The sequence below is a fragment of the Fonsecaea pedrosoi genome, assembly GCF_000835455.1.
Source record: "Fonsecaea pedrosoi CBS 271.37 unplaced genomic scaffold supercont1.1, whole genome shotgun sequence".
NCBI classification, from domain to species: Eukaryota; Fungi; Ascomycota; class Eurotiomycetes; order Chaetothyriales; family Herpotrichiellaceae; genus Fonsecaea; species Fonsecaea pedrosoi.
Genome location: NW_013550615.1, coordinates 2,591,329 through 2,604,040, shown reverse-complemented (window position 1 = coordinate 2,604,040; position 12,712 = coordinate 2,591,329). Strand labels below are relative to the sequence as shown.

General features: G+C 52.0%; 4 protein-coding genes across 4 annotated transcripts; 1 reads left to right on the top strand and 3 right to left on the bottom strand.

Moving 5' to 3' along the window:
- Window positions 1-440: 440 nt before the first annotated feature.
- Z517_00948 (uncharacterized protein) lies at window positions 441-3,908 on the bottom strand (the record flags this gene model as incomplete). Its single annotated transcript, XM_013433910.1, has 2 exons — window positions 441-3,493; window positions 3,557-3,908. The coding sequence occupies 2 exons, from the start codon at window positions 3,906-3,908 to the stop codon at window positions 441-443; spliced, it is 3,405 nt and encodes a 1,134-aa protein (XP_013289364.1).
- Window positions 3,909-6,749: 2,841 nt separating this feature from the next.
- Z517_00947 (uncharacterized protein) lies at window positions 6,750-8,579 on the bottom strand (the record flags this gene model as incomplete). Its single annotated transcript, XM_013433909.1, has 4 exons — window positions 6,750-7,008; window positions 7,064-7,163; window positions 7,315-8,253; window positions 8,333-8,579. The coding sequence occupies 4 exons, from the start codon at window positions 8,577-8,579 to the stop codon at window positions 6,750-6,752; spliced, it is 1,545 nt and encodes a 514-aa protein (XP_013289363.1).
- A 927-nt stretch (window positions 8,580-9,506) lies between these two features.
- On the bottom strand, window positions 9,507-10,031 carry Z517_00946 (uncharacterized protein; the record flags this gene model as incomplete). Its single annotated transcript, XM_013433908.1, has 2 exons — window positions 9,507-9,791; window positions 9,849-10,031. The coding sequence occupies 2 exons, from the start codon at window positions 10,029-10,031 to the stop codon at window positions 9,507-9,509; spliced, it is 468 nt and encodes a 155-aa protein (XP_013289362.1).
- Window positions 10,032-11,338: 1,307 nt separating this feature from the next.
- Window positions 11,339-12,148, top strand: Z517_00945 (uncharacterized protein; the record flags this gene model as incomplete). Its single annotated transcript, XM_013433907.1, has 1 exon — window positions 11,339-12,148. One exon carries the CDS (start codon window positions 11,339-11,341, stop codon window positions 12,146-12,148), a length of 810 nt encoding a protein of 269 aa, XP_013289361.1.
- Window positions 12,149-12,712: the final 564 nt, after the last annotated feature.

Sequence of the window (12,712 nt, the reverse complement as noted above, 5' to 3'; positions counted from 1 at the left end):
TGGGTATTCCCAGGGACAAGGATAGCAATTACCTCTTAGTGTGACAAGTAGGACATGGGTAGGGGTGGTAATTTCAAAGAGAAGCGAGATGCTGGCAGATGAGGGTTGCGGTGTTGACATTATCTGATCGACCGTATAGTTCCGGCGCAGCATTTGATGCCTATTGCGCAATTCCGATCTCGTCTTCAACGGGGTAGCACAGGTAGTCAAATTTGTCCTGCATGTCTTCTGCGTCGACTCTAAATGAGGTCTGTGTCAAAGCTCACTAACGATATCTATGTACGTTGACAACAGACACTTCGACACTGACCAGGGCGGAAGGTGCTATCTGCTATCTCTACAGCCAGAATGTAAACGGACTGGACACCGATTATCCTGTTCTTTTCGTGCACGGCGCAACAGTGAGACACCGTTTCTCGATCCCCCAAGATATCTAACTCTTACCATGCCAACCTCGCCAGAATGCCATGCGGATACTTTCTCACGACCATCTTTCTCAACTCGTCCAAAGTCAACAGTCCAACACCAAACGCCATGGGAATGAACCAGTGTTCCACAGGGACTTTATCGCACCCAAGGTAGTCTATATCAGGTATAAGGGTGAATATCAATGCGACGACGAGCGCAAAGAGAATAGCCGGGAAAAGGAGCAGGTTCTGTGTCTTGCGGTTGAAAATGGGCGGGTGCGAGAAGATGGAGAGGTGGCGGGTTCGCAAGGCCATGAGGTTGAACCACTGCATCACCACGAGCGTGACGAAGTAGATGGAGCTCGCCACGGTCAGATGGTACGACACGTCGTCCTCGGTCTGGCCCGCCGGGATGGGGATGTTGCCAAAGGAGAACCAGAGCGTGCCGAAGGGGAGGCCGTGGCGCTGCAGGTACCAGAAGCTCATTGCGAACGAGCAGGTTGACTCCAACATACCGACCAAGCCGTACGATTGAAGCAACAGCCGCCAATCCACGAGACGATCTCGGTGAATATCTCGCGGGGGCCGCAGCATGACATTGGCTTCAGGCTTCTCATACGCCAGCATTGTAGCAGCGACACAGTCGGTGAAACAGCAGATGATGATCATGAGAAAGCTGGAGAGGACCTGAGGGAGACCGAAGACGACGCTCGTCATGACGGGCCAGAACTCCGAGAATGAGCCAGCAGGCAGGAGATAGGCGATGGTCTTCTTGAGGTTGTCAAAAACCACGCGGCCATACAAGACAGCCTCCGGGATGGCAGAAAACGAACCCAAGAGGACCATGTCGGAGGCTTCGATCGCAATGTCAGACCCGGAAGCCGGCGAAATGCCGATATCTGCCTGTTTGAGACTGGGCGCGTCGTTGACACCATCGCCAGTCATGGCCACGACAAAAGCTTGGGATTGGAATTCCCTGACTATGCGCAATTTCTGATCTGGCGTGGTGCGTGAAAAGACAATCTCGCTGTACTGAGTCGTCAGGGCGGTCCATTGGTGTGGTAGAAGCGTCAAAAGGTCGGGGCCCGTCAATACAATTGCCTTGTTCTCCGAGGGCAGCCGATTCGACTTTTTCTGACGTTTCTTCTCAACAACGTCCGTGGGGGGAAACCGGGGGAGGTTTTCAACCGAGTGGATTTCATGGTCGGCGACGGTGATGATACCACATGACCGAGCGATGGCTTGGGCGGTTAGCTTGAAGTCGCCGGTGACCATCATTGTGCGGATCCCTGCACGGCGAAGGGTCTGTATCACACTCGGCACTTCGTCTCTCGGTGGATCGACAATCCCCACCATCGATATCAGAGTGAGTCCGGCCCCGGCGTGTCGTAGGGCTTCAGCCTCGAATGTATTGTCACTGGGCGACGATTGCAGCATGCCCGCCGGAAGATGTTTGCGGGCAAGGAGAAGCACCCGTTTTCCCTGGCTAGACCATGCATCTTTAGTTGCTTCCATGGTTGATCGAATGCCGTCGTCCAGATTGTAGATGCCGCCATCTTCTCCGACGTATCTCGTGCACCGGGGAAGGAGAATGTCCGGGGCACCTTTGATCATCAACAGCAGGTCGCGTTCAGCATTGAAAGAACCAGCCTCGGTGGCACTCATAGTCGCCGAAACTGCCGATGCGTTCTCGGGAGAAACCACTCTCAATGCAAATTTGTTCTTCGAGTTGAACGCCAGGTCGAATCTCTTGCGCCACATATCGCGGGACTGCGTGACAGGACCAAGAGACTCCGAGAGTCGCAAGATAGCTTGATCGGTTGCATCTGCGATTATTTTTCTTTGGGCAAGAGGCAAGTGAATCATGGTAGGGTCAAACTCCCCAGCGTTACAGACCGCCGACAACACGCGCAATTGTTGGAGTGCGGCCTTCTTTGATTTGTCGCTGGTGTCTCCTCCCGTCATGTCGTGAGATGCTTCCTCGGCGGTCATGGTAGTGAACCCAACAAGACAGTCGGTCACCACCATTTGATTCTTGGTCAACGTTCCGGTCTTGTCAGACAAGAGGACGGAGACAGACCCAAGCGTCTCGACCGTCTTGAGTGACTTGCAGAGAATATTGTTCTTCTTCATGATGTTCGCCGTGATTGTGAGCGACGCTGTGAGAGCAATAGGCAAGCCCTCGGGGACAAACGCAATGGCTACACTGACGATGTCAACAATGAGGGTCGGGACATTGATGTAGCTGTGGTGTGCGTGTCGGATATACCCTGCCCAAACCGCAATGACGATGATGTTCATGAAGACCATCAAGCCGACAATGATGAAGACGAAGCGCAGCACCTCTTTCTGCAGATTTGTCCTGCCAGTTGAGGGCTGGCTGGTTAATTTGGCAATGTGGCCAAAGACGGTATCGTCGCCGGTAGACACCACAATGCCAACCCCACTACCGGAAGTACAGTGAGTGCCTTGCATGCCGATACATCTTGTCTCGAGATAATTGGGCTCGTGGGACTCGGTGACGGCGGCCAACGGGAACGATTCTCCTGTCAAGATGCTCCTATCGAACTTGGCGTCGGTGGAGACATCTATGTACCGAATGTCGGCTGGCAGTTTATCACCCGCTTTGAAGTAGAGGACGTCACCTGGGACAACGTCAGGCGCTTGGATTGTCTGCTTGCTTCCATCGCGTAGAACATGGCAGGCCTCAGGCAGCATGCCAGTGATACTGTTCATGACCCTGGACGACGAAAAGTCTTGCCAGGCATTGAATGCAGCCTGGATGAAGAAGACTGCGGCAAGAACGATACCCAGAGCAAGATTGGCCACAGCCGGCGGTTGACCCAGGGGTTTCCAAGAGACGAAGACGAGGATGCTGCCACCTAGCAAAATAGAGCCGAACCCTCCAAAGAAGTAACCGAACAGCTTCTGGGCCAACCTCGAGGGCGGAGGGGAAGGCACATTGCGACCATATTGTGAAAGCTTTTCTTTCACGGCCGAGGACAACAGACCAGTATCGGTGGAGGTATTTAATCGATTGCAAATCTCTTGGAGGGTGAGTAGATGCCACTCAAGCCCTCCCACATCTGGAAGAAAGGGGAGCGGTTAGTCGATCTCCAGATATGCAGAAGGTATCATGGCTTTCTCACCAATCGCAGCCTTCTCACGGGCATTCTTTGCACTCTCTATTGCCTTGACATTGGTGATATCATAGCTGAGTGTCCGATATTGAACTGGCAGGATGATGGACGGGTCGATGGTACGTTGTCCACTGCGCACGCTGGAAAGCGAATGTACAGAGTAGGTCGAGCCTCGCCTCTTCAACGGATGACCAATATCGGTGGCAGCAGATGGACCACCGTTCTCCTCGTCATCGTCCATGTATCGGATACGGCGTCTTGCTGCGAGGTTAGGGTTAAGGTCTTCGTCGTCGTGGTTGGACGCCTCCACGACTACGGTGGCCTTCTCAGTGCTGTCGCCCATGTCGTCTGTGACGGCCATGTTGACAAGATTCAAGGCAATGTTTTGCCGGAGATACGAGCTGGACGCAGGGCTGGGAGGCAGAGGTGGGAGGTGGGAAGAAACCGCAATGTGTGGAAGGGAAACTCCTGCTCTGACCTACCTTGATATATGCGCTGGTACCATGGCTGGGAGCACATGCATGGCTCCTCCAGCTTCCTCTCGGTAAACCATGCAGATGAGCAAGGCAGAGCTGCGCGAATTTGGCGAGGTCAACAACGCCCATGGAATGAATGGCCCATGCGTCCAGGGCGACAAAGCTAGCAAAGGCGCACGGGCCACACAGCCCAAACCGATGAATAGGGGAACTATGGAGAAGTCCCAAACAGGATCTGGGTAAATAATGTTATCATGCACGAGCCAGGGACAAAAATGCCTCAAATTTAACGAGAAAAGGCAAGTCAAAGGCTGGAAAGATGGGAATGATGTGGTGGGATGGTGGAGCGCAATAGAGAGATTCGGACACAGGAGAAACATACCTGAACAATGTTGCCTGAAATGGCTTAGATGCCACAGAATGTTTCTGTTCCGTCTTACCGGGGGACTCCTCTTTGTCCTCGTATTCATGGTGAGTTTGGCAGTCAGAGCCACCCAAACTCTGCTTGCGAAAACCCAGTATTCGGCAACGTTCAGCGCTCGACCAGTCCTAGCGTGTCTGGCGTGGCTATGCTCTGCGTGCGACGCGAGCCATTGGTTTCGGACCTGGTCAGCTTTCACGCTCATCTCCATATCAAATGAGAGGATTGTGGATTCACTTTTGAGCAACACACCTCCATTCCAGTCCATCTAGTCCACGATTTAGTCTTTGGAGACAGTGGGCAAAACTGGGGATTGGCGACAGGCAGATTGTCCATTAGCCAAAGTCCACACAACGCCCGTGCGAAAGCAGGATTCCGCAATACGAGTATACTTTCCCTTCCAGCTCCTCGTTGATCTTCTGGCCCTGGCCACAGGCCGCGTGCAATATCCCTTTTCCACCGTCGCACCAGGAGTCCCTGGGAAGATCCACAAGATGATGGGCTTCAGGATTCGGTGAAAAAGTCTTTCAGGGTGTCTGCCGGAGAAGGATCATGCCCACAAAACCTGCAAACCAAACAGCGATTCCAGGAAGGAGAAAGAAAAAAGTAAACTGCAGTATGAGGCATTTTTGGTACCACTATCACAGCCAACATACACGTGGGCAAGCAGACCGAATCCAATCTCAAGTAGTCATTTACCTACCTATAAGGGTGATGTGGGATGTCCTGTATCACCCAGATCTCACCGCCGTTTTTCGTGTTGTCATTTTTTCTTTCTCAAGCCACTTTGACCGGAGTGATAGTGTGCAAGACGTGATTTGAATTGTAAGGGAATTGTTGAAACCAACGTCGAATTCGCACATAAGCGGCCCATTGTCTAAACTGTCTGCCACTGCGAAGGGCAACACGTTGTTCGCTAATCGATTTCAGGATGTGAAAAGAAGGGCCAACGTCGACCTGTCACAGCAGCACTAGGGTCTGTGCTCGCTGTCTTAGTCCGTGGGAAGTATTCAGGACACAGGATCTCGTGGGAGTGTCCGACTTCTCCAGATTGCTCTTGTCACACGAGACAAGGCCCTCGGTTCTACCTATAATATAAGTGGGCTTGTCCTGTGATTCCGCTGTGAGCATTGTGGAGGCTCAAGGGATGCACTTGAGGACCGTAGATCTCATCCAATTGTACTTGTACCCTCGGGTTTCGCCTCTTCACAGCGGAATAGGACCACTATATGATGGGTCGTCCTCTGCGGTGGCTACCACGGCCGCTACTCTCGCTGAATGGTCAATTAAAAAAAACACGACAAGATAAATTTGCATCCCTCAACAGCTGACAGCCGTAACACCCTACTTCGCAAATGCGGCCCTGATTACATGTGAAAGGTACCTCGAACAAAGTTCCCGGTGGATGGGTATTTGGAGGGCTTCTGTTGGCATGTCCATCCACCACTGTAAGGAGCTACCCGAGGATTAGGTATTTTGTTCCACTGAGCTTCAAGCCATGCCCTGTACTGTGTTGAGAACTTCACAGACATATGATACATCTGAATATCGCCGCTTTGTCGACCCAAGCCGCTACAGGCAGGCGTGGATGGTAATAAGGCCTGACATGGTTCGATTCAGGCGCAGAGCGCAAAACTGACAAATATGCCGAGAGTGGCGCAGGTGGCTGAGCAACCCTCGATTTTGCGCGATGACATTCAATGCGACAAGGGACTCACCAGCCTGCAATCCTGCCTTGTCTATACGGAGGGTTGCAGAACCGGTTTCTACCCTAAGATTTTTAAGTTTCTTTATACTGATAGGCAGAGGGTAGCGATAGATGGCAGGTAGGTATAGGTATTCCTTGATAGTATATCTTGACTAAGACTTCAAAGCATGAGGGAAGGAAAGGGAAGCTTCCGTCAGGCCTCTTGTAGTTTCGCACTTGGCGCAGTTGCCTCATCGGGCTAGGCTTATAATCCAACATATTTATCAATAGTGTCTTTGGGAGGTAAGAATGTAAGTAAGATTTAATCTGTAAAGTCCAAGGTGGATAATGAGTGTAACTTTGGTAGATCCACTTGTCAATGGCGTGGCCGGGAAAGGAATGTATCGTGGCTCAGTGTGTCGGTCTGTTGATAGCATAACTGTAACGAATGGAAGGTGCGTGCACTGCGATCCGTTATGACAAGGGCGACGCTCTTTGAGATAAATTCGACGAATCCAGGGGCTTGAGTAACCTGCTTGCTCTGCATAGGGAGTTCGTGGCACGCATTTGGTGTTTTCGGGGCGTCGGGGTAGCATGCTGGCTGGCGGTCGAGCCCGTCTAGGCCCACGCGCCGACCAGACTCATGGCAAATGCGCCAGCGAACACCAACAGACTGGCAAAGACGCGGCTCTTGCCTCGAAGTACGTCCCAGCTGTGATCGCTAAGAAAATCTTCGGAGAGAAGCTCGACCAGAGATGCGAAGGTCAAAAGTCCTGCAGAGATGGCATTCATAGTGCCCACGAGTAAGAGGCCCGTCTCGGAGCTGGGGCTGTACAGCGAATGAGTGGCGAGACCGATGGCTTGGCCGAGAGGGGTCCTGGTTGCCATATTAGAAAGCATCTACCACACCGAGACAGAGTGAGACCCCATACGTGCACCCATACGCGAGAGCCATGAACCATGGCTGCCATGTTCCCATAGGCCAGTCAATGTCGGCAATGCGAGATCCTAGAGCGAGACCTTCGAATGTTTCTGATTAATGTACGTTAGTTCCAAAACGATTTGTATAAGGCTGCTTCGGTATACTTGCGATGAAAAGCAATAGCAATCAGAAGAACCACGAAGTCGCTCCCGGTCGAGACGCTGAGAGCCATGCCAATAAAAACGCTGTGGAAGAGGATACCGATCTCTAGGAGAACACATTGCAGCCGGGCTTTTCGGAGCTTCTGATCTCGAGTCAGAGTACGCATGGGTTCCGCACTGGTGCCATCGTGTTCCCCGTGAGAGGATGGCCGAGCGTTAACTTTAGAAGAGTTCATCTCTTCGATTTGATCGACATCGCGTGCATCGTTGACTCGAGAGAGGCTGCGACCTATACTCGATTGCTTCCCAACCAAGGGACCCATATCGCGCAGTGGTCCGGTCGGATCTGTCTGCGATGGGTTACCATGAGAGGTATCAGTGAGAGCGTGGTCGCCCGTAGGATGGCCTTCAGGCCTCGGACGGATCCGCCGACACGGGTGGAAGATCATCTCGACGAGGATAACTAGAAAAATCCCAGCTAAAGCGATGGCGCCGGGCATGGCAGGATAGTCGTCATTCCAGAAGCCAGTCAGACAAGGATCTCCCAGAGATATGAAGGCAGTCGGGAGAAGATGGACAAATGCGGTTGCAATAAGAACACCTGTGCCAAAATGTCGAATCACGAAGAAGAAATGTGCTGGAAGTCGAAGGCCCGGAAAGCGGGATGCCAGCATGGCAAAGGAGCAAGCCAGGGTCGAGACCAATAGGATGATGAACAAAGCACCAACGTGAAGCGGGGTGTTGTAGAGGTCCTCATTCGCACTGTCGTCGGGGCAGGTAGACCTTTTTCGCACGCTCAAGGTGGATGCTGCCAGAGAGTTCGAAGTATAGGCACGAGCGGGGCCCTCACTGAAGCGTCCTAGATACCCATGATAGGTCTGACCGATAACAGAGAAAGAGAAAGAGGTGACGGCGACGGACAATCCCCAGGTGGTCCAGCTCCAGAGGGCCGACACTGCAGGAGCCGGAGTGCTTGGGGGAGGTGGAAGACGGTGGCGGCCATCACCAGCGGCAACCGTCTTAGGGAGCGAGGCAAGTCCTGTGGAAAGAAGCCATGATCGGCGTCAGGTCTTAACCCACGAATGTTGGAGAGAAGACACAGCAGAGTTGAAACTCACCATAAGGAAGCCTCGCAGTGGACGCTGCTGGAATAAGGGCGTCGGGAGGCCTGTCGAACAGACAGGTTTTGACAGTCGGAGGCAAACCGTTTACCCTGTCATCATCACAGGCAGCCTTGTGCTCTCGCGAGTTGGCGATGCCGTTGAGGTCCTGACGTGTCGTGAGGTCCGCGGCCAAGTCAGGCGGATTTTGGTTCCAGGTTGGATGTTCTAATTCGACGTCGTCGGTTCGGGATGGACAATTCATGGCGAAAAAAAAAGATAACAACGGGTAGCCAGATAGACTGTCAGTCAGAAGAACTGTTGAATCTGTGTCTCCAGAGCTTCAAATGGAATGTTGGAATATTGTTCATTTCCTAGGCACGTCGCAATGCCCTCGGCCGCGGGAGATTCCGGACCTGGCGTCCCAGTTGGCACATGAGTGCCAAGACGCCATGGATGGGAATTCCATCGTGGAGAGGGGATGTGCTCAGGTTCGCCGAGAAGATCTTAGATGACTGAGACAATGTAGTCGGCCTAGGCTGCTAATGTTGCAGCCAAGGTTGCTCAGACAAACAGGCTGCCAAGATCTTGTGTATAGACCTCGCAGCAAGTTATCCTTGGCAGACCAGCATTCCGACCAATCAGAATAAGGCAGTGTTCTCAACCACACGTGCCGAAGTTGGACGGTAGGGACAGGCGTTGGCATCAACTGTGTACAGTACAGTCGTTCCCGAAAGTCCGGACATATTGCAACTTTGTTTCAAGCAGCCTGACAGTGGACCGCCCTTTTAAGGGTACAAAGATACTTGGAAATTGCTAAGCACAGAATGAGGGTGGATGGTATTTTGCACTGCGCAATTGGATCAGGAATACGAGATGACTACCAATCCATCGATCCAATCAGGCCGCATATGCTTTGCACCCACGCCAGTACAGACAATCAGACCAAGTTCTCCCGTCGGACATTTCCTGCGGCATGTGTGCGATAGTAAACCCTCTTGATCCACTTCCAGAGCTCGCAGCCAGACATGAAGACGGCCACGGTAACAAACACAATCGCCCACTCCCACCCAATCCCATCATGCTTGAAGACTTCAGCGTTGAGGACAGGAATTTAAAGAGTAGGAAAGACAACCAGGAAGACCAATGTGACTGCGAAAAAGAGATATTTGTTGCCCCAGAGGGTACCCATCTAGCCTCGAAGATCATCGGGCATGTAAAAGAAGGATCGTCGGAGATCAATGAGTTTCCAGGCAAAGAAAACAAAGATCCATGTCGTGGCCGCATACGCAGTCGCTCGGGCGCGAAACATGGGAGTGCATGAGTCAGAATAGGCGACGTTGCAGTCCGTCCCCAGATCCCCGTTAGCAAATCCCCAGATTACGAGTGTAAAAGGTCCAAGGATGCAACCTGCTTCCGCAAGGCCGTAGAACAGCATGTCGCATAGAAACTCCGGAGTGAAGACACCATATTTAAGCTTGGATGATGTAGTCAGGCGTAAAAGGCAGAAGAGTTAAAGGAGCCTTGGACTCACATTCATTGATTCGGGCCGAGGAGGGTCGTAGATTCCAAGCAGCCCTACAATGGTAAGGTCTCTCTCAATATGCTCGCGGTGTGGTGTGTTGCTCCCCATAAAGCCCCCTTCTGTGAATCGAGAATCGTGGAGACGGTGAGCAAATGCAAGAACTCGAAGTCCTTGACTGGCCAACGCTTCCATGTTGGTGGAAACGTCCTGTCGAAAGCATTCTGTCAGAGGCTCGATGGCAGTCTCCAAAGCTATCGTGTTACATACAATTGGCCAGCACTCTTTCGACACCACCCTATAAAGTCCGTTAGCAACCGACGGGCTGACCTTTTAGATGGTGCCACTTCCCACGTGCCACAAACGACAAACGGCATGGTTGGCTGTACCTTAGTGAAGACATCTGTTTGATGGGTGGAGGTCTCTTCAAAAAAGACGCTCATTCTCTTGATTTCAGAATCAAAGGGAAACTCTGCAATCTGCTTCCACTGTGCATCTGGACCTTGGGAGGGCTGGCCGCGTTGCCAGCCATACTGTTGGACGAATGCCTCTGTTGCAATGTCAGTTGGTGTTCCGGACCCTTGGCAAGCGTCATTATTCCCCTTGTCGTTCTCCCTCTCCTCCCTCCCATCAACTGCTGTTGTAGTTTCTCTTGCCAGGGTTGCTATGTATGGGGTAACCGGAGACAAATACCGCGGTCTTTTGAACCTAGTTGTCATTCAAAATAGCTGGAATAGGACTTTTAGTGCGCGCCTCCTTACAGAGAAGATACCTATAGATTCGTTCCTGCTAGTAAGCCATTCCTTGACCCTCAGCGATCACTGGTGATTCTCGATGGATGACTAAATGTAAATAGATAACTTACCCCGCTTAAGTAGGCTTAATTACAGCACTATCTTTCGAGGGTAGAAACCGCATTTGCAAGACTCCGTACCCGCAACTCTGTGTATCTGCGTCTTTGGCTATCTTCAGCTGACCAGATGGAATTATCGGAGAGATGACTAGCACAGGCAGGCGTCTGTCTGGGCAGCTCGTCCTCAAATGGGGCTGGAAAGGATGCAACGCTAAGCAATACGGGGGCTGCGACCAATCTGTCGTCAGATCGCAACTCGAGAAGAGAGAATAGGAGATGACAAGAGATGACACTTTCAGGCATCGTCGAAACCCCTCTCGTCCTTTTGCCGGGGGACCATTCTGCCGGGCTCGAGACGGCAGTTGACGGGGCTCATCGAACGTTGAATCTCATTGATCTGTCATCCCCAGGCACGGATAAGACCCGTGGATCAATGCCGTCCAGTTCCTTGTGGGTGTGTCATCAGAAAAACCCCACGACGATGAGATAGAAGAGTGTAGAAGCAGGAATGAGATGTTAGTATTGTGTTCGTCCCCTATTCCCCGTCAACTTGCATAAGGCAGCATCATCTCTTCTCTTCTGGTTGTCTTGCCTTGTTTCTGGACAAGGCCTCTGATGTCCTAGACCTCGATTAATCTGTCAGCTGCAGATGTCACCATCCCTTCCTACCCTGATGCTCTGCCATGGCGCCTGGCACACCTCAGAATATTGGAACACGGTCCTAGACGACCTCGAACAAAAGGGCTATAAATGCATAGCGCCGACAATCATCTACAATGGTGGAGAAAAGCCAGTCCCATCGATGGCACCTGTTGTGGCTGCTCTGCAAGAAGTCATCGCTGATGAAATCGGGCTGGGCAACAATGTAGTCTTGGTCAATCACTCCATGGCTGGTATGACAGGTTGCAGCGCTGTCAGGGGCTTCACAAGAAAGGACCCATCAAAACGCAGAAGTGACAACTCTGGCTATGTCACAGGGTTAATACAGATCACTGCATGGACACCAACCAAACATGAAACTTCTCTGGCCGATTTGAGTGAGGACTTTGCACGAGGACACCCGGAGTTCAAGATGGCTCGAATGAGGGTCAAGATCGACGACGAAGGCTGGTCCGAAGTGCAGGGCGAGCCTGCAGAATACTTCTACAACGACATGCCTCGCCACGACGCAGACAAATGGAGCTCCAAGCTCATCAAATTCTCGGCTGCAGTGCGGAATGCGCGGGATTCTGTCTACGCCGGATGGCAAGACGTGCCCGTCTGGTATCTGATATGTACCATGGACAATGCGATCAAGAAAGAGCTGCAAGAGGATATGGTGCAGACATGCCGAGCACTCGGTGCCAACATCACGACGAGGGAGTGCGAGGCTGGTCACTCACCGATGCTGAGTAAGCCTGAGGAGACAGTGGCCTTCATTGAGGATGCTGTGAGAGCGTTTGGAAGTGTGTCCGCTTAGATGTGGTATCTCAACCAAAAGGTTCACCAGTAGTAAAGAGTGTCAGTGAGCGGTGAAGGACATGGCTTCCAGTAGAAACATATGCATGTCATATTATCTGGCAGCAGCCATTCGATAGTAGAGTCGACTCAAAGGCGTGATTGAGCAGAGTGTTCAACGGCTTATCGAGTCTGCCAGACGATAAAAAGGTAAATGGCCTTAGTTCCTCCTTTATGAAACGCGTGAGAAAGCCTCTCGAGTCGGGACGGAGATTTTGTCGTTTGTCACGACCGACCATCCGGCTAGCCTCAGGAACAGAAAAAAATGGCACAGTCTGACAGAGATGCCATCGTGCCTAACGAGGTTACCTTTGAGTCAATAGTGAATCGCTCCTCGACGATATTTCTTGTCAGACTGTGCCACTTATCTTGGACATCGGCTCGTCGGGTCCTTTCTTGGCCAGTTTCGGCATTCCTAGAGGTCAGCTCAAACCCCTGGTCAGCTGAAACCAAGAGCATAGAGAGCCACTGCGATCTCAACCTGTCTGACGTATACGCGAGGGATTGAACAAAAGTTCAGCCCGTT